General features: G+C 44.1%; 1 protein-coding gene across 1 annotated transcript; it reads left to right on the top strand.

The window, feature by feature from the left end:
• Window positions 1-70: 70 nt before the first annotated feature.
• LOC119649929 (acidic fibroblast growth factor intracellular-binding protein) lies at window positions 71-20,648 on the top strand. The gene is made up of 7 exons (XM_038052348.1): window positions 71-228; window positions 283-481; window positions 542-661; window positions 717-824; window positions 878-1,111; window positions 20,073-20,327; window positions 20,380-20,648. The coding sequence occupies exons 1-7, from the start codon at window positions 144-146 to the stop codon at window positions 20,456-20,458; spliced, it is 1,080 nt and encodes a 359-aa protein (XP_037908276.1). The 5' UTR covers window positions 71-143; the 3' UTR covers window positions 20,459-20,648.
• The last annotated feature ends 640 nt before the right edge of the window (window positions 20,649-21,288 follow it).

The following is a 21,288-nucleotide window of genomic DNA, read 5'->3' as shown; positions in this document are numbered from 1 at the left end:
TATCGAATACGGGGGTTCCCCGTCTCCACTTTCCATATTCAGCGGACAAACCGCACTTTATAGTACTGAACACGAGATGGTGCTGCCACTTCGAAAACAGTCTGTGCTGACTCTGACATTTCTCCCGTAGGTAAGTATTTGTGATGCTCGCCGAGGTTGACGTCTTCATAAGCAACTATACAATAGTTGATCCCGACATATACCAGTTATGGATAGAAGGATATTCGAGTGAGTATGCCGAGGTTGCTCCAGACGCCAATAATGTCGACTCCTTATTCACAGCAAGCGAATCAGTGGCGCTGCTCAAGCAGAGGGGCTTCGACACCTTCATGGGCGCTCCGCTAGAACTCTTCGCGTCTGACGTCCTGGACCAGTATCGGACCTACTCCTTGATCGAGCGCCTGCTCTACACACCTACGAAGCTGATGGAGCAACCGCTGTTCCAGCTGGAGCCGCAAACACGTTCGTTGCTCATTGAAAAGTTTGTGGGCTGCGATATGTTTTCAACAATTTCTCAATGATTCCATCAATTTGCATTTAGATATTACTCGCTGGACGATAGTGTGGCGAGGGAGATCCTGGGCAAGAAGCTGACATCGCGCTACCGGAAGGATTTGGACGAGGTGGCAGACAAAACAGGGGCAAGGCTGAAGTCATGCAGGTAAAAGCTAAATTTAGCTCGTTTGAACAATTAACCAGTGATCGTTTCGGCGCAGGCGTCAATTCGACAATGTGAAGCGGATTTTCAAGGCCGTGGAGGAGCTACCCGGCAACATAACCAACAACATCAGGCAGAATTTCCTCCTCCCCGAGGATCTTGCGAAGTAAGTCTGCGAGGTTTTGATGGTGAACGAATAAATTCACTGATTTCCCCCAGGAGGTACGCATCTGTAGTGTTCTTGGCATGCCTGCGGTTCGAAACCTCCAAGCGCAGACTCCAGTATCTGTCTTTCGCTGATTTCTTCGATTGCTCACAGGCGGTTATGACCTTTTGGACGTACACTTACCAGCACTCCGGCCCGGAGTACTATGACACGGAGATGGACAAAGAGTTTCTGCTCGACTTGAGGGAGCTGAGAGCCCTCCTGGATAAAGAAAGGGAAATAAAACAGTAAGTGCCGTTCCATTGTTATAAGACAACTCATTGTCATTGAAAATCTCTGATTTCAATGGATTGCAATCATGCAATATTACATGTCAAGGCCCAAAGGAATTTTGAGAGATTCAGTGCTGCTTCTGGCACAATTCAGTGAATGGGTCATAGCGTGGCAACCACGCCTACGCTCCATGGCTGGCAGTTTGCCTCCAGGACTTCCCGAGTAGCTTGCTATATTCTTCTACTATTCTGCATCATGTGTCGGCTGTCTTGGGATAGGGGATTCTGGCTAAGCCATTCAATGTGGATGTTGCCCTTGCCATCCGCTGCTGCTTCCACGTTCAGATCAATACGCTCTCGGGTAACTAGCCTGTGCGCCGATGAAGTTCTTTGTTTGAAATTTTATTAGGTTAGGTACGACGCAGACAAATGAGCGTAGCAGCTTAGAAAGGGAATTATAACGGGACAGTCTCAGGTTGATCTTAAGGTTGAATTAACCCCATTTCTAGATTTTAGGCAAACCAGCAAAAGCGGATCTAGTGCTGTTAATGCGTCAATCGAGATCCAGTTCTGTGTCGCCGTTTTCTCGAGATACACACATTTATCTACGCCCTCGATGTCCTTTTATACAGATAGGAAGAATGCGATAATTCGTTAGACTGATAACCGTCGCCCCTTCTCCAAATCCACAGCGATTTTGTGAGGGTCTATGGCTCTGTGAGAGAGCCAGCACGTGTCAGTATCGTTGAGATATTTGAGGAAAGATGACCATGACACTCCATGCACTCCTCCATGTCTTTCGGACAAGGCAGCATCAAGAAATTCACCGATAATAAAAAAAATGGTAGCTGGATGCAACCCTGACATGTCACTCTGATAATTGCTATTAGTTTGACCGGGATGCCATTTCTGTGAAGAGCACTCCACATACAAGCTGTCAAAATCTTTCTCGGAATCTATGAAGCGGAGACTTGGATTCCTGGCACTGTTCCAAAAAAAACCCACAAAGTGTTAAAGGGGTCAAGGCAGGAGCAGCAACAGCGGAAACCAGCCTGTTCCCTGGCGATCACGCCTTCCCGATGCTCTTTGATACTTTCTAGAATGATTTAAGCTATTATTGTTGTGGCGTGGGGGAGTCCCCAAATAACTCTCCCATTGTCGCTCTCAAGATATTTTCCTTTATCAGAATCATATCGATCATTTCTTTTCTTCGAGCAGTGCAACGATGAGTAGCTTTATTTTGTTCACTTCTCCCATAGAACCATCGGAAGATTTGCGATCACCTGCTAGTCATCCGTAGCTATCTGCGGCAGCTTTTACTTCCCTGATCGGCGCCACAAGAAATCTTCTGTTACGGCATACACTTTGCCAGGTATTGGAACTCGAGCGCGTCATGCTCGTCACCGATCAATAGAACTTTCAATCTATTTGGTTGACCGATTCCGCAGTCACCCAGATCCTGTGCCCTTAGGAATGACGATGACGATCTGAGTAGCGCCCGAGAAAAGAGCATTTTTAGAGACTCAGTGCTGGTAAAGATTCTCAGGCGGACTATTAAAGGCATCTGCCGTCCCATCAGCTGTCAGCCACTTTCGAGCGTTAGCTGGATCACTTAAGGGGTTACGACGTAGCTCTCTTACTATTCAAATTCCGCGAGAAGCGGTAGCCGAAACACACAAGCGACTATCAGATGATGATCCTTTTTGAGGACGAATTAGCGCCCCCCTTGCTACGTACTTTCAAAGGGCAACTTTTACTGCTGGTCGATGATTACTTCTACGTTGTCGGTTAGTTATAGCTCAACTAACCTTTTTGCAAGCTCTTGCTGGAACAATGTGTCACCAATCGGAAACCTTTTATCATTACTGTTACGGTCGTCAAGACCCTGTTTCCTCATCACATGTCTGAGTAAAGTGTTTTCAGAGCCCACCTTGGCAAGTCACAATGTCATGTTCAAGATTCCTGGATTGCGTTCAGTTGCTCATAGAAAACCCCCTTCTCCTCCGGACCGGAAATCTGCGTTAGTGCGTAACAATCAAAATAATACTGGAATGCAAGGGTTAGTAGTTGTAATAGTGCCGTGTAGCTGACAGTTTTCGCTATGGATCTATAAATGCCTTGTGGATCACAGAAGAAAAATGTATGGAATTGTTCTTCGTCTCATTATTGTCTTTGCGTTCTCCCACTGTTTTAGGCTTTCACATGCACAGAATTTAGTAGGTTGATAATGAAAACGAAGTGTAGTCTCACTGGAAATAAGTTTGAAATTGAAAATTAAAGGATAGAAACGCAACATGAAAAAGAGATTATGTGGATATCTTATACGCCACGAAGGGATTAACAAGTGACATACACACATATGAAGCCGAATGTGCCGAATTTTGAATTAGCGGAAAAAAATGATAGACGAATTTTAAATCAATAGTGAGTCCGCCTTTAAAGTATCTTATTAAAGACAGTCTTTAAGGTTTAGTATAAAAGGAAATCTAATTGGAATCAGCAAATCAATTCAAAGGCAAACAACATTTAGTCGGCATGGACAGTGCCGCACAGTGCATTGAATGTATGGGAAATGTGATCGAAAATGGAAACGATCGGGTATTTGATTTATTTGCATTGGTTTTGCAATCTGGAGTTAATTTTCAACAGGCTTGTAGCTTTTCCTTCACCGAATTGTGTTCCGAATTGAAATTGTGCTCGCCGGAGATTATCTCCCTTTGATTCAGGGGACAGCTCAGTCGCCTGGTATCCGCCGTTAAGTTGTTTGTGTTTTTTTCCCAAAATAGAGTTGAAAATGCATGGTTTTCGCAGAAGTATGTATTTATCGCTTTCCTATCTTCTTTGAACTCATCACTTTTTTGTAGGCAGTTTGTAGTTCTTGTCTAGAATACATCCAAAAGACCTACATCAACTGGACAGGAATGGTAAACCGAAACGAGTTTGCTCCTCACCATATATAACACTTAATGGCATTTGTGTCAGACAAAACTATTCACTATTTTACCATCCAGCAAAATGTACTAAATGAAGTTCAATATCTTTGTTTGGTTGTTTTTCTTCTCTTTTCTACAACTTGCACTATGTTTGCATTTTCTTTTTGGAAGATAAATTTTATAAAGCGGCTGTAAATGATAGAAAATAGACGCGGATTTACCCACACTACTTTTCCGCCAATTTCAGTAGCATCGTAACTATAAGAAACAAATATTCATCGGTAGTTGAGATGCCTTTGATGATCGTATATTGGCCATGATTTGTACTGTGATCGAATGGCCATTTGCATGTTTATTTTAACTCTTCCCCTTCATATACGATTGCGTTGTCAGTTGCAAAAGAATCTGCACATGTCTCCCAATTTAATGAGTATAGACTGAGAAAGTAGTCTTTATGCAGACTATTAATGACAGACTTCAAATATTTATACTTCCTGGTCGTGCTTTCAGTTAGCGAAACTAAATGAAGTTAAGCCAGGTGGACTTTGTGGAAGACTTCACACAAAGTCCACCTGGCTCACAGGCTACGTTGCATTGCTTGTAGGTTCCATTGGCAACTACATACATCGCAGGCGCCGAAAAGAGTAGGGTAGATGCAATTTTCTGCGATTTTCACCGACTCCGTCCAATTTTTATTGAACTTGAGGATACTTATCTTGTTGATTTTTCTTTGTAATTCTTCCTTTGCCTCATCTACATTCAATATCGAGCATAACTTTCCATAAACGTTGGTTATTCGGTTCTCCTTCCTCCGTTGAAAACAACTCCGTCAGATGTTCTTTCGTTCTGTTCTGGCGCTTCGGGTATAAAGGTTTTTTGTTAATCTTATGTGAAAAATTTTCTACGCACATTTTTCCATTCGTATATGACTCAAAACCCAAAATATTTCTTCATATTTTTTTTCAAATTACAAGATATACGTACATGTTACAGACTTAGATATTAGGCTCATCCTAAACAAACAACCATTGGCTATTACTGAATACTGTATTCTATATGCATCTATATAAATTGATCGTACACCTATTTTCGATTAACTTCGTACATCTTCTTTTTCTTCAGCCTTTGTCCCGTTCTCGTTCGTTCGGCTCGTTCCCGTTCGTTCGGCTCGTTGTGATTGGCTTCTCCATTTGGCTCTATCGAATGCCTGATTTGGGTACAATCTCGAGGCTTTAAATCCCCATCTAGCGTATCAAGCCACCGTTGTTTGTTCTGCTATTTGGTTGTTTACCATCGACTTCGATGTTGAGACCAATCTTGGCAAGTGAATTCTCGTTGGCACGAATTGCGTGACCATACCATCGAAGACGCCTCTCTCGCAACTTTTCACGATCGGTGTAACCCCATAACGATCGCGGATATCCTCATTTCGGATGTGATCTAAACGTGTGACGCCACTAGTCCAACGTAGCATCTTCGTCTTCATTACTGCAAGACGCCGTTCATTGTCTTTTATAGTCGGCTAACACTCTGAACCATAGAAAGCGACTGGACGGACGACATTGCGGTTAATTTTAGATTTGAGACGTTCGTTGATACGTCGATCACAAAGAACGCCAGTTGTGGAACGCCACTTCACCCAGGTTGCGTTAATGCGTGAAGCAATTTCATAACGCAGTTCTCCATTGGCTGATAGCATTGACCCGAGGTATTTAAATCGCTCAGTTCTGGGCAGATCACTACCGCTGACAGTGATTGTGCCTGTTTCATGGGGATCGGTCGTCAAAAATTCATTTTTGTTTAAATACAATCAGAGGCCCTGTTGCATGAGCCAATCATTTCATTTTTGAACAAGTTGCTTGAGATGATTTTTGCTATCAGATGCTAGGAAAACATCATCTGCATAAAGCAGTGTGTAGGGCCCGGACGTTGGATATCCCGTGTGACGGTGTCCATAACAAGAACAAAGAGGAGTGGTGAGAGGGCGCTTCCTTGATGAACACCAACAGAGACACGAGACAAATCCGGCTTGATTCACGATTATTTCGACGATTTCGCGAATACGGTTGTCAAGAATGCGTTCAAAAATCTTCATGGTATGGGAAAGTAATCGGATCGGACGGTAATTTGAACATTCTGCTGGATTATCTTTCTTATTCCAAATTGGAACAGTGGTACTTTGTTGCCAGTCAGATGGTATTCTTCCTTCCTGAATAACCCGGTTACATAATTCACTGAAGCACAGTGTTCGGTCCCAGCTCTTCGCTTTCCAGAGCTCAGATGCGATGTCGTCAGGTCCTGTTGCTTTCCCCGACTTCATTTGTTTTATTGCCTCCTCGACTTCAGTTGCGCTGACTAGTGGAACTGCTCCAAATGTCGGCAATGATTGTGTGAGTGTTTTACCGTCGAGAAATTTGTGGTAGAGGCGTTTCTTTTCACGGACCTTCATTTCAACATCATCGTTCCAAAGCCAAGTATCTCGGTTGATGTACCGCTTACCCGGCTTGGTGACCTCAAGGGTTGCAGAGGCCGCTTTGTGGATCGTGTCTTTCATTTCCATGATTCTTCGACATTCGTGATGGTCGGTAAGTGAGTGAGATCGTTTCTTCTTTCTTCTCACCAAATCGCCATCATTTAATGCGTCGCGGGCCAGTGCGTTCCTCTCGCTGTTCTATCGGTGGCTTTTAGTTTAGTTTAGTTAAATGGGGGGAGCCGCAGCTCCGAGCACTCAGGCCATTATTAGGCCCATTGTACTATCCCCGTAAGTTGCCTATTCAATGGCTTCCTGCCTACGGTGTTCGCAGGCTTTAGCGAATCTGAGAACATTCTCAAGAGGCAGAGAGTGTGCAGATTCTTCATTGAAGAAAACCTTGCCAAGGTGTCTTCGTCTGAGATCTGAGGATGCCGGGCAGCTGCATAAAAAGTGCAGGGCAGTTTCCTCCTCCTCCTCACATTGGCTGCACACAGCCGAAACCACTACCCCAATCTTTTCCATATGGTAGTTTAAGGGGCAGTGTCCCGTCAAAAGCCCTACTAGGGTTTTCATGTCCCACTTCTTAAGGGACAACAAAAATGCCGCTCTAGTGGCCCTAGGCTCCTTTACAAGGATTTTCGCTTGCCGGCAAGAGTCCAAATTTCTCCACTCGGTTGCGTGAATCCTTGCAATTTCACCTTTCAGAGTAGACTTGACAGTAGATGGTCGGATTCCAAGAGCTGGTTCTGGGCCCACCATTGTGGATCCAGACCCTCGGCGAGCCAGTCTATCAGCCCCCTCATTACCGGCGATGTTAGAGTGCCCCGGCACCCACATTAGGAATGTTTCGTTCAGTCGGCCAAGTTTCAGCAGCACCTGACGACAACTCCACACCAACTGGCTTGATATGTTGTTGCCATCTAGTGCTGATAATGCCGCCCGACTGTCGGAACAGATTCGAATGGTGCGACCCCTCCATTTTTGTCGCAGACATTCTTCTGCTGCCAATGAAATGGCATATATCTCCGCCTGGAATATGGTCGTCATTTTTCCGAGGGGTCGGGCCAGTTCTATAATCGGATTCTCCGAGAACACGCCTGCACCCGATCCATCCTCCGTGACTGACCCGTCGGTGAAGATTATTAGGTCTGTAATCTGAAAAGACTCATGGCCACTTGTCGACCATTCTTCTCTTTCGGTGATTACGACAGTGTATGTCTTTTCAAAGACGAATCTGGAAATCATATGATCGGTCGGCATCAGGGCTACCGGATGTTTTTCAAGGAATTTCCATATAGACGCATGCCCGTTGGATTGGCCGCCTTTCCACGCCCCAATGGTATCGAGCCTATATGCGTCGTTTGCTGCTTTCCGTTTCACCTCCAAGTGGATGGGGGGTAAATTTAGGATGGCTTCAAGTGCCGCAGTCGGCGTAGTACTCATTGCTCCAGTAATACTTAGGCAACCAAGTCTCTGAATCTGCGTTAGCAGCTTCCTGCTGTTAGCAAAGTTCAGTCTTGGCCACCAGACGATGCATGCATACATCAAAATGGGTTTTATTATGGATGTATACATCCAATATATCCGTTTAGGTGAAAGTCCCCAGGTCTTACCTATCGCATTCCTACAGCACCAGAGCAATCTGCAGGATTTCTGGTATTGTTCCTGGATATGATGCTTCCACGTTAACTTGGAGTCGAAATGTACTCCTAAGTACTTGACTGTTTGTGCCAGCTGGATTTCCGCCCCTGCTAAGGTGGGTAGCGTATAGCTGCCCCACCTGACATTCTTAGTGAACATAACTAGTCCAGTCTTCCTAGCGTTCACCGTGAGTCCATTGCGGAGGCACCAGCTGTGGATTACATGCAGAGTTGCACTCAAGCGGTCACATACTGTGTCCGCAAACTTGCCGTTAATTATTACGGCTAGGTCGTCCGCAAATGCTTGCGCGAAGACTTTTTTGTCCTCCAGGAGCCACAGCAGGGTATCCATCACCAAGAGCCATAACAGTGGAGAGAGAACCCCTCCCTGTGGGCAGCCCCTGAGACATCCTGCTTCAATAGACTTCTGGCCGACCGATATGTGGATTTTCCTCCACTCTAGCATGTGAAGGATCCAACTGATTAGCAGCGGTTCGATTCCATGCTGTCTTGCCGCATCACAAATTGCCGCAAATGAGGCATAATTGAAGGCACCTTCGATGTCCATGAATGCGCCTAAAGCGTATTCTTTATCGGACATCGCCTTTTCAATTTTTGCCGTAAGTTCATGGAGTGCTGTCTCCGTGGATTTGCCTTTCTGGTAGGCGTGTTGCCTATGGTGAAGTGGCCATTTAGGAATGTGTGTATCCCTTATGAACCGATCTACTAATCTTTCTAGTCCTTTTAGCAGAAAGGACGTTAGGCTGATCGGTCGAAAGCTTTTTGCGTCTGTGTAGGTGGGTTTTCCTGGTTTGGGAATGAACAACACCTTCACATCCCGCCATCTAATTGGAATATAAGCGTGTGCTAGGCATGCCCGATATATATTCCGAATGTGTCGACCCAGGGCATCCATTCCTTCTATTACTAGCGCAGGAATGATGCCATCCGGACCTGCAGACTTATATCTGTGGAACGAGTTAAATGCCCATTTCACTCGCTCCAGTGATACTACTTTGCATGCCAGATTCCAATCTCTCGGCTGAGGGCTGTATGCACCTGTTGGCCCCGAGATTAGATTTTGGATGCTGCCTGGGAAGTGTACTTCAAGCAAATGATTTGCCGTTTCTTCGTCGCTTTCTGTGTACTTCCCATTCTGTAAACGTAAGTAACCCAGTTTCTGGCTACGTTCTTTGACCAGAATCCGCTTCAGCTTTGAGGTTGCCTCAAGAGAGTTAGTCTCTTCGCAAAAGCGTCTCCAAGATGACCGTTTGGCCGATCTTATGCTCTTCTTTAGAGCCTTCTGTGCCTCTTTATAGCGATTCCAGCTAGTGCTTGATTCGCCCTTCAGAGCACGATTAAGGAGCATCCTTGTCGTTCTCCTCTGTTTTGCCAAATCCGAGTTCCACCATGGTGTTTTACCCTTCTTTGGCATTCTGAGTGGACAGCTTTCTTCGAAAGCTTCTCTCATGCTAGTTGTGATCATCTGGGTTGTCTTCTCAATTCCAGCAATGGATTTGATGCGCCTCCCAGGGATCGTGACTCGGGCGTTCAATTCTGTTTGATACATTACCCAATCTGTCTTCCTCGGATTCCGAAATGGAGTGGGTGGAGGTAGATCCATGCCCATAACGAAATCAATGCGTCTGGGATCCGAGAGTGTGACATCGTTTGATACTCTCCACTCTCCGATCAGAGCCGCGATGTCAGGAGATGCCACCGTGATGTCGATGACCTCTCGCCTGACCACGTTGAAGAAAGTGGGTTCATTACCCACATTTAGGATCTGCAAATCGGTTCCTACTAGATACTCCAGTAGTCTCGATCCTCTTGCATTGATGTTCGAACTTCCCCAGCATATGTGGTGAGCGTTGACATCACATCCTGCTATTACCCCCATGCCTCTACTTTTGGCATATTGGATAGCTCTGATGAATGTTCCACTGGGCACGTCTTCTGCGTCGTAGGGGAAGTATGCAGAGCACCATAGTATCTCTTTATCTCCCTGTTGACTTTTTATGGTTAGCTTAGCCGATGTGGTGTCGCCATCACATAGATCGTTAACCAGGTTAGCCTGGAAGTCTTTGGAGACTACCATGCAGGTGCGGGGTCGATCGCTTCCATTGGCATACAATAGGTCAGCATGTTGGAAGTTTAGGCCCCTGACTGCCCCACCAACAACCCACGGTTCTTGTATGAGGTATATAAATGTCTTGCAGCTATTGATCCGACGACTGATAAGTGCAGTCGCCGCTTTACAATGCTGCAAATTTACTTGGGAGATGTGGCACCTCATCTATGTTTCAGATGTAGATGCCGGGGGCTGCATGTCCCCCTCAATGGTTTTAGGAGCCGACACTTGTAACGTGACGGTCCCCAGCCCATAGTAGAGCCGGCAACCCGATTTTTCCCGAACTATCTTAACATCAGGTTCGGGAACGCCGATAGTGAGAAAAGTTCCCGGCCTATCGGTTCTCTCTCCTGTTTTGCTGCCTAGCAGCAACCAGGTGGAAGTGTTAAGGTTGTTCTGTACACCAAGTTGTTCCAGAACCCCGACACCATTTCGCTCTTCTTCTGGAAGCCAGAGAAAGCACTTTTTGATCGATGGCAGCTCAGAGACCCTTTTCAAGGTTAGTCGCGCACCCTCCCACACATCGTTAAGGGAGGAGCAGTACTGCCTGAGCCACTCGCTCGTGTCTTCGTCGGCAAAGTTCAGCCGTAACATTTTACGGTATACACCTACCGACTCAAAGCAAAGCTTAATGCCTTGCGCGGACGCAGTCCTTACAGCTAGGAGGAGTTTCCTTCTAAGCTGTTCGCACTGCTCAGTATCGTAGCCGGATGGATTAGAGTCGTCATACAGGACCCATCCGTCGGCTTCGATAGCCTTGGCTGCAAATGAAGGCCTAGCCGTTGCCGGCCGAGCCCTCTTTGCCGCCTTTTGTGTCGAAGAGTTAGGATCGTCCGAGGACCGCTGCCGCTTCGGTTTCCCCTTAGCCGCAGGTGCCCCGAACGCTCCTTTCCCCTCAACCTTGGCACAGCTCTTTGGTTGTGCGTTGCCCGGAGGCGGTTTGCCCGAAGGCGGTTTGCCCGGAGGCGGTTTGCCCGAAGGCGGTTTGCCCGGAGGCAGTTTGCCCGAAGGCGGTTTGCCCGGAGGCTGTTTGCCCGAAGGCGGTTTGCCCGAAGGCGGTTTGCCCGAAGGCAGTTTGCTGTCCGTGGACAGGTGCTTACCCATGGGCAAGACTTTAGCCTCAGCAGGTGGCGCCGATTGGAGCCTGGGGTCAGGAGTACTGACAGAAGGGGCCTGCATCGGCTCATCCGTTAAGGACTGGGTCCCAATTGAATTGGTTCCCACTTGAATAAGTGGGGAATCTGAGTCTAGACTCAGGTTCTCCATCGATGAGCTCAGGGTTGCCCCTTCACTCGGGGTTGGATCGTCACGACCGAAGTTTATTTGTGTTTGCTTAGTAGATTTGTGTTTTTGTTTTTTTATTTTTTCATAATTGGCTGCCATGGCCTCAATTTTTCCGGGGAAAGTAAGTCGATCTCGGCAGAGCCCCTTTTTGCCGAGACAAGGCTAGTTGAAACTGGGGGTCGCCTGGTACCCAGAGTTCACCGTTTACGGCCACATCTTAACCCCTGTGACCATTCAGCCCTCGGCACGGTAGTCACACCTTGGCTTGGGGTTTTGATTACCGCTTGGCTTCAGGTGTCACCTCCCGTTTCCTGGAGGATCTTCCTTACTGAGCTCCCTCACCACGTCAAGGTAGGTAATCGTCGAGGGAGTATCGGTGGCTTAATTCGCAGGACAGCAATCAACGGACGATGTTGAGGTGCGATGTTCTCATAGGGAACAACTTTGCAATCAGTGACAGTGGTAAAATGTTGGCGTCTTATGAGAATATAGTTGATTTGCGTTTTACTGTTCCCACTATAAAATGTAGGAAGATGAGACAATCGTTTGATGAACCATGTATTCAAAAGTACAAGGTCATGGGTGTCCGCAAAATCGATTATACCCTCGCCACCTTCATTGCGCGCTCCGAACTCCTTTCCCCCATGGCACCTGCTACCGTCTGCCTTTCCACCTACATGACCATTAAGGTCGCCGGCAATGATTATATAATCGTCAGCAGGCACGTGACAAGTCTTTTCGTTGAGAAGTTGCCAGAAGGCATCTTTCTCGGCATCAGGCCGACCTGTCTGTGCGGTGAAGAAGTGAATAGTGCGATCAGCTGATATAATGGTGACCTTCATCAGCCGATCATCAAATCGTTCGACTTCTTTAATGGCATCACGGAAACCCTCTGAGATGGCAATGCCAACATCATATTGAGTGTGTGGGTTACCAAAATAGAGAGGGAGTTTATAGCCATTTTGACCGCGTTCGCGTTCAATGTCGCAGTTTTTGGCACCAGACCATCGGGTTTCTTGCAGAGCGCCGATATCAATGCGCCTTTTCCGAAGGGCTCTTGCGAGTTCCTCCGTCTTTCCAGTTAGGGTACCAACATTTAGCGTGCAGACACGTATTTGTTTTGTTCGTTGTGTTCGGATTAACTTGCTTACGTCCTGACGCCGTCCATGCGTCAAGAACCCTTGCCCATTTGTTGACAGGACCGGGGCCCGTCCTGCCGCGTCGACTGAGGTGGACGCGCTAGCATTTCTCCGAGGCTTGTGACTCAATCCGATCATGTTTGTAACGACACTGTATGCATTTTCTTGGTCGACCTGTCGCGGGGCCTGTCACCAAGAGAGATCAGGTAGGATTTAGCATAGTAGAATAACTCCAACTATACTTTATTTATCTCTTTCCCTGATCTCTGCATTTTATTTTTGTTTTACTGAGGGTAGTACAGAGTACGTTGCCTCAAACCCTCCTCCTTTACCTGGGCTTGGAATCAGCATACTATGTTAATAGCATGACGGAGTTGATTAACTTGGTACATAAAAATGCACATATGTAAATATAAAGTACATATATATCTACCTGAATTAGGCACTATAATATAATATATAAATGATTAAAAAAACTAAAAGGAAATCTCTACCTGCAACCCCCCATTCATATGAGCTCACTTTGTTATGGTATTGACGAATTGATATGTGATGATGACGTCATACACGTTTTAGAATGCACAAAATTCACTTTGTTGGATTTGCTTCAAACTTTCTAAAATTATGCCTTATATTTCTTTTATAACGCTACCAAATTTTGCACTTCTAACATGAACTTAAGGGGGGTTTCCGGCTAAATTTCTGAAATATACTAATATAGTGTTATTAACTTTATGCAGACATCAGAACGAGATGTATTTTGTGGCCTAGATCTCATTTAGATACACTGCTGTGATTTTTTTTTTTCAAGTTGAATAGGTTCTGAGAACGAGACTTGTTACACTTTTTGAGGGTCATATTTTGAGCCCTCACTCTGCTACATTTCAGCCAAAGTCAAATATTGGGCCAGTTTCGAAAACTACATACAGAAAAGTACTGATTGATACTCCACATGATCATATTCTGTGAAAAAACGCATTTAAACTATTTTCATTCTTTATTTAGGTAATATTTTTCGAAAGCTTGAGTTTTAACATTTATAATTGGTCAATCTGCTATCCCTGGATACAAATATCTACTGAGTTGATATACTCTTGCTTCTCTTCTTGCTGGCTTACTTATTTGGACAAAGGACTTTCTTCTACGCAGCCGCCGTAGGTTTTTCGGTTTCTCTTTATCTTTTTGTACCTTGTTTCATAAGATTTGAAGCCATTGGCCACCAATTTGATATACCTAAAAGCTGTCTGGTTTACTGACTTACGCCATCGCCCCATCTCAGGCAGGGTCTGGTCCTTAAGTTCTTTTTTTTCCATAATATTGCCCCGGGTTGGATCGTCCTCATACATACGGATTAAGTGACTCGCCCATCGTAACCTGATGAGTCGGATTTTATCCACAACCAGACGGTCGTGGTATCGCTCGTAGATTTCGTCGTTATGTAGGGTAGAGTCCATCCTCATGTAGGGGGCCAAAAATTCTTCGCAAGATTCTTCTCTCGAACGCGACCAAGAGTTCGCAATTCCAAGTCTCCGAGGAATACATGAGGACTGGCAAGATCATTGTCTTGTACAGTAAGAGCTTGGATTCTATGATGAGACGTTTCGAGCGGAACAGTTTTTGTAAGCTGAAATAGGCTCTGTTGGCAGCCAACAACCGGGCGCGGATTTCATCGTCATAGCTATTATCGGTTGTAATTTTTGACCCTAGATAGGAGAAATTTTCAACGGTCTCAAAGTTGTAATCTCCTGTCTTTCTTCTTCTCGTTTGACCAGTGCGATTTGATGTTGTTGGTTCTTTGGTTTACTGGCATTGATGTTGCCACCATGTGCTTCGTCTTGCCTTCGTTAATGTGCAGCCCGAGATCTCGCGCCGCCGTCATGATCTGGATGAAGGTTGACCGTACATATGTAAATCAGTAGTTAGGTGGACTTGAAGAGGATGGTGTCTCTCGCATTTACATCTGCATCGTGAATTACTTCCGCCAGGGCATCCCCTTGGGTATACTACTACATATATACGTACTCATACAAATTGATCTCCACATATTTCTACTTAACTTGGTGCTCGAAATCATACACATGTACGTAAATTAAATACCACTGGTACTTAAGTGCACACATGTCCATCTTATTGTACACTGCTCGCAAACTTCATTAGTGCATACATACACACATATCCGTTGCCAGTAATTGATACTGATATACAAATAACTAAAAAAAGCTAAGAAAGAAAAACCAGAATGTCTCCATGGAACCTGTTGTTCATATAAGTCCACTTTATGTAGTTATGACGTCATACAGATCTTAGAGAGGAATAACTTACGTGAAATGCGAAACTTTGTTAATAAAAGATCGAGTTTAATCTTTCCAGAATTGTGGTTTATATTATCGCCTATATTTATAGATTCTAGTGCCTAGATTTCATATAAATGCACCGTTGTGAATTTTTTTCAGATTCTCGGTCTAAGAACCTATCTCAGAATGAGACCGGTTTCACTTTTTGGGGCACACATTTTTGGTCTTCCGTACCCTACACTGTGTTTCACCCAATATCAAAAATAAGATCAGTTCTGAAAAATACTGATCGAGCCCTTTCGTTTGGTAATCCACACGACTATATTTGATGGAAGAAAAACCTCCTTGTTCTCAACGCAAAATGATGCCACAGACCACATGTTCTCATCAAATTTCATGACAGCTTCAGCTGAATAAATCCGGTGTGACAGACAGAAAAACGGATAGGCATTGATTAGTTGACCGCGCGGTTACGAATACGTTTCAAACAAAACTTTCAAACTTAATTAAGTCGTCGGATATAATTACGACATAGAATGACGGAAACCAACTCCACTCGCTAGATACATACAATTGTACGTACTTATTATTATCAGCATGATTATGCTATAATTGCATTACCGAATGAAACGTGCATATATTCTCAAATATATTAGGAATCGATTGACGTGAACAAGGTGAATTTTTCTTCGACCTCTTAAAGCAGGTTCCCCCTTGAAGGGGGCGCTCCATACATATGGTGCATTTTTGTTCTCGCCGTTAAATATGGCCTGGTGCGTTCATAAACCAATTTTAGTTGTGACATTCGTTGCAAAGTAGGGGAGTAAGGGCTCAAAAAGTACAAACTTAAAATGAGAAAGGGCTCATTTTCAGAAGCTACCGAGCCGAAAAATCTGAAAAAAAATCACGATGTTGCGCCTGAAATCTAGGCCTTAAAACTACACCGCATTCCGTCTGCTTAGATAAAGTTATTATCAAATTTTCAAAATTGACCGGAAGACTTCCATTAAGTTTACCTTAAACTACTAAGTAGCATAAATAATTGTTTGACAGAAAATACTGGAATATTTCGTGCAAATGTTGCCATTTGTAGTAGAGTTACAGAGGGTCTAAGTTATTAATTTCGTGTGCATTTGTTACATTTAAAAGGTAACAACACCATAGAAATGTAGTGTTGACATCACAATTAACGGGAATACTTGGAATATAATTAGTAATAAAGACCCACACACAGTGAGCAAAATTGAAGTCCGGACAGCGTCGTAAGGAATACATAAGTGTAAGGGGGTAAATGAACTTGTATATATTTTGTTTTCTTACAAGAACGTCACGTACAGCCTGTTAAATACAATGTGGAAAAAATTATTGAAAAAAGATAAAACCCTTACTGAATGCGATTTATAAAAAAAACTCTACTTTCGGGCGAAAAATTGCACTCCAGATAGAGCTAAAAAAAATCGTGGTAACATCTAAAACTCAAACGAATCGGGAAACCGAAAGCTGGACGCTTCAGTTTTGTGTGTTTCCCATTAGTGCCTAGCACGCATATATTATGTGAGAATATCCACTTTCGAGTGATATTGACATTCATAGTCTTGAATTTGTAAAGAAACGACAACTTTTACCTATTATAACTTTGCTAGTAATAGTGCGATTACCACCAAACTTGGTACGATCATGCTATATATCATAGCCTACATTACTGCAATTGTGTGGTACTAGGATGAACTTAAGAGGGGTTTTCCAGTCAATTAGTAAAAATTATAGTAACATGCTATTATTAACTTTATTTGAATAGATATAGGTATGGGTGGTGTTTCGGAGCCTAGGCACCATATAGAAGTAGCTTATCGATTTTTTTCAGATTTTTCGGTTGGCTAGTTGGGTCCAACAAATATAAAAACTAGGACCGGTTTCGAAATGTGCTGACTGAGACTATTCATTTGATACTACACATGAATTTGCATGTACCCTCCCCCTTAAATTCCACGGAGAATACTGTGACTCAGTGTATGTGTGAGCGTTCACAGTTCCCACTTTTCCGCCATTCATTGGTATCAATCGCTATATCCGTTTCAGAGAAAAATGCGTGTGAAAGGCAAACTGACAGATAGTATATCGTTTTAATAAGGTTTTGTTTTACACAAAAACTTCAAAAAAGGACTGCCTAATACTTCGTATAAAGATCTTTAACTTCATGTTCAGTTTTCACTAGCCATTGAGTAGCATGAATTCGACCAGACATTGCACATATTCGGGTGAATTTTTTTCAATCTTCGAGAAGGCGTTCCATCCAGGGGTTTTTGCTCTGAATGTAACTTTCCCAAAGTTTATCGTCGACGTATTAGTGGAGAGGTTTGGTCTACCTTTAGATATTAAACATAAAAATGTCTGTTTTTCGCGCTTTATGCTTCGGGTCGTTGCCTGCGCTGGCATGAAAGCTCGGAAGCAGCTGCATCCAGAACAGCTGTGCACTCAAATATATTTACATAAGAAATACACATCATCAACAGCGCAACAACCGGTATCCGGTCTAGGCCTGCCTTAATAAGGAACTCCAGACATCCCGGTTTTGCGCCGAGGTCCACCAATTCGATATCCCTAAAAGCTGTCTGGCGTCCTGGCCCACGCCATCGCTCCATCTTAGGCAGGGTCTGCCTCGTCTTCTTTTTCTACCATAGATATTGCCCTTATAGACTCTCCGGGTGGGATCATCTTCATCCATACGGATTAGGTGACCCGACCACCGTAACCTATTGACCCCGATTTTATCCACAACCGGACGGTCATGGTATCGCTCATAGATTTCGTCATTGTGTAGGCTACGGAATCGTCCATCCTCATGTAGGGGGCCAAAAATTCTTCGGAGGATTCTTCTCTAGAACGCGGCCAAGAGTTCGCAATTTTTTGAAATAGGCTCTATTGGCTGACAACAACCGTGCGCGGATTTCATCATCGTAGTTGTTATCGGTTGTGATTTTCGACCCTAGATAGGAGAAATTGTCAACGGTCTCAAAGTTGTATTCTCCTATCCTTATTCTTCTTCGTGTTTGTGTTTGACCAGTGCGGTTTGATGTTGTTGGTTGATTTGTCTTCGGTGCTGACGTTGCCACCATATATTTTGTCTTGCCTTCATTGATGTGTAGCCCAAGATCTCGCGCCGCCTGCTTGATCTGGATGAAGGCAGTTTGTACGTCTCGGGTGGTTCTTCCCATGATGTCGATATCGTCAGCATAGGCCAGTAGTTGGGTGGACTTGAAAAGGATTGTACCTCTTGCATTTACCTCGGCATCACGGATCACTTTCTCGAGGGCCAGGTTAAAGAGGACGCATGATAGCGCATCCCCTTGTCGTAGACCTTTGTTGATGTCGAATGGTCTTGAGAGTGATCCTGCTGCTTTTATCTGGCCTCGCACATTGGTCAGGGTCAGCCTAGTCAGTCTTATTAATTTCGTCGGGATACCGAATTCTCTCATGGCCTCATGGCCGTGTACAGTTTTACCCTGGCTATGCTATCATAGGCGGCTTTAAAGTCGATGAACAGATGGTGCAACTGTTGTCCATATTCCAACAGTTTTTCCATCGCTTGCGGCAGAGACAAAATCTGATCTGTTGCTGATTTGCCTGGAGTGAAGCCTCTTTGGTATGGGCCAATGATGTTCTGGGCGTATGAGGCTATCCGGCCTAGCAAGATAGTGGACAATATCTTATAGATGGTACTCAGCAACGTGATACCTCTATAATTGCTGCACTGCGTGATATCTCCCTTTTTATGTATGAGATAGATAATGCCTCGTTGCCAATCGTCAGGCATTGATTCGCTGTCCCATACCTTGAGCACAAGTTGACGAACCACTTGATGTAACTGGTCGCCTCCATATTTAACCAATTCGGCTGTAATTCCATCGGCTCCTGGCGACTTATGATTTTTTAGACGATGAATTGCACGGGCTGTTTCTCCTAAACTTGGTGGTGGCAATATTTGTCCGTCGTCTTCCATTGGCGGGACCTCCAACTCGCCGATGTTCTGGTTGTTCAGTAACTCATCAAAGTACTCAACCCATCGCTCTAATATGCCCATTTGGTCGGAAATCAGATTTCTCTCTTTGTCTCGGTAGGATGAGCATCGAGGTGTATAAGGCTTCATCCTGCTGACTTGTTGGTAAAACTTGCGCGCCTGGTGCAGTTGCTCCCTGTACTTTTCTAGTTCACAGACTTGTTGGTTCTCCCAGGCTTCCTTTTTCCGTCTGTGAAGTCGCTTCTCCACTCGACGGAGTTCGTGATAAGTCTCTGCGCGTGCCCGCGTTCTTTGAGAATGCAGCATTACTCGGTATGCGGCATTCTTCCGTTCCGTTGCTAGCTTACATTCATCGTCAAACCAGCCGTTCCGACTCCTTTTGCGGCTGGGGCCAAGTATATTTGTGGCCGTATCCATGATAACGTTCTTCAGGTGATTGTGAAGATCATTTGTTGATGCTTCATCTCCAGGTCCTCTGTTGACTGCGGTTATTGCGGCATCCATTTCCCTCTTATAGGTGTCGCGGAGGGTTGTGTTGTGGATGGCTTCAGTGTTCACTCTCACCTGATTGTCAGAGGGGATTCTAGGTGGTATTGTTATTCGAGCTCGGAGCACCATGCCAACGAGATAGTAATCCGAGTCTATATTGGCCCCCCTATATGTTCTGACATTCATCAAGGCTGAGAGGTGGCGGCGTTCGATCAACACGTGATCAATTTGGTTGAAAGTGGTCCCGTCTGGAGAGGCCCACGTATGTTTGTGGACCGCTTTCCGCGCAAACCAGGTACTTCCAACAACTATTTCGTGTGACCCTGCTAATTGAATAGTTCGCAGTCCGTTATCATTTGTTTTTTCGTGTAAGCTATGGGAGCCAACGTATCGCCTGAATACAGGCTCCTTCCCTACTTGGCTGTTAAAATCCCCAAGTATGATTTTGATATCATATCTGAAATGTGCGGGAAAGTCCTATTGCTGTTTTGCGGACAAAGGGAAGGAATCAATGAAGAGAATTTGCATTTTTTATCATCTGTAATTTTCCGTAACCATGACCATTTTCATTTTAGCTTGGCATCTCTTCGACTTAAGCCGTTGCTGCTTGAAAGGAGTTTCCACGAGTTGGAAGTCAATTTTAGAACTTATTGGCGAGCCTTAATTACAATAGCGTGTAACCTGCATCGTACACGAGAGTTACGTTGTCTATTCGTGGAGCTCGCTGAAAAAATAATCGATCCTTGGCGTCAAAATAACTGGGCTCCCGAGCAGGTGAAGCATTTCCTATCTGCAGTTACGCAAAGTGTTCTTGATCTAGAAATTTCAAGGTAAGATTTGACGGAGTGTTTGATTGAATTCCAATTCAAGCTATATTTTCAGGGACCAGGAGACGCGCTGTCTATGGGATAGATACATGCAAGTTATTAGTATTTGTCTGATTCGGATGTATCACGCTTGACAAGAGATATGCAAATGAATTATAATAATAAAATGGCAAATGTAATGTTTTTTGTTCTACAATGATTTCTTACTCGAGTTGCGTATGTTTTTGCCACCGATAAGATAGTTAATATATTCTTCTTTTGCTGTTAAATGTTGATTTCTATTTATAAGCGTAGATAGCAAAATTAAAAAGTTCTATTAGTGAATATTCAGTTTATTGGCTTTAATTCTAAGGTAAAAACAATCTTGTGTTGCTTCTTTGCCCTTAAATTTCAACTAACTAATGTCTTTCAGCCTAAATATCAAAAATTGTTAAGATAATTATTTCAATAAAAGCTGAAATATCTTTTGAAAAAATTTAAATAATCTTTCATAACAACAAAACAAATTTGGTCAAATATGAATTATTATTGAAACGTCCAAGAGTATCAACCATGAATATGGAACATCCGTCGGTTCTCCCTCACATTTTGATTCAATTCTCCAGGAATTCCCGAAAAGTGCACGATACTTTGCAATTTGAAACATTCCCCCAAGGGTAGTTTCTCCTCTTCTCTATCCCCTACTCTACGTAAAAGCTATCTTATTCTTAATCTCAATGTATTATATCAATGATCACCTGATAAAATTGTAAAAATAATTATTATTATTATGAAATTGTACGCATTTTTGCTTAACAAACAATATTTTCTGTGTAAATTCGATTACCTGTTGGCGGTTAAGTTGTAACAAACCAAAGGCAGGAATGGAAATCCTCCTCCTGTGTAAAGTACATTTAAGTGGTGAGAAATATTATAAAGTGCTTCACCAACAATGGCGCAACAATCGGTGTACCGTCTAGACCGC

This window comes from Hermetia illucens, chromosome 2 (genome assembly GCF_905115235.1).
Source record: "Hermetia illucens chromosome 2, iHerIll2.2.curated.20191125, whole genome shotgun sequence".
Taxonomy (NCBI): domain Eukaryota; kingdom Metazoa; phylum Arthropoda; class Insecta; order Diptera; family Stratiomyidae; genus Hermetia; species Hermetia illucens.
Note: the sequence above shows the minus strand (reverse complement) of the source record. Positions and strands in the feature narration are given on the sequence as shown.

Coding starts and splice junctions, on each gene's coding strand:
- LOC119649929 (XM_038052348.1), top strand. CDS start 144: ATGCTCGCCGAGGTTGACGTCTTCATAAGCAACTATACAATAGTTGAT. Junction 229..282: donor ATGGATAGAAGGATATTCGA/GTGAGTATGCCG, acceptor CCTTATTCACAG/CAAGCGAATCAGTGGCGCTG. Junction 825..877: donor CTCCCCGAGGATCTTGCGAA/GTAAGTCTGCGA, acceptor GATTTCCCCCAG/GAGGTACGCATCTGTAGTGT.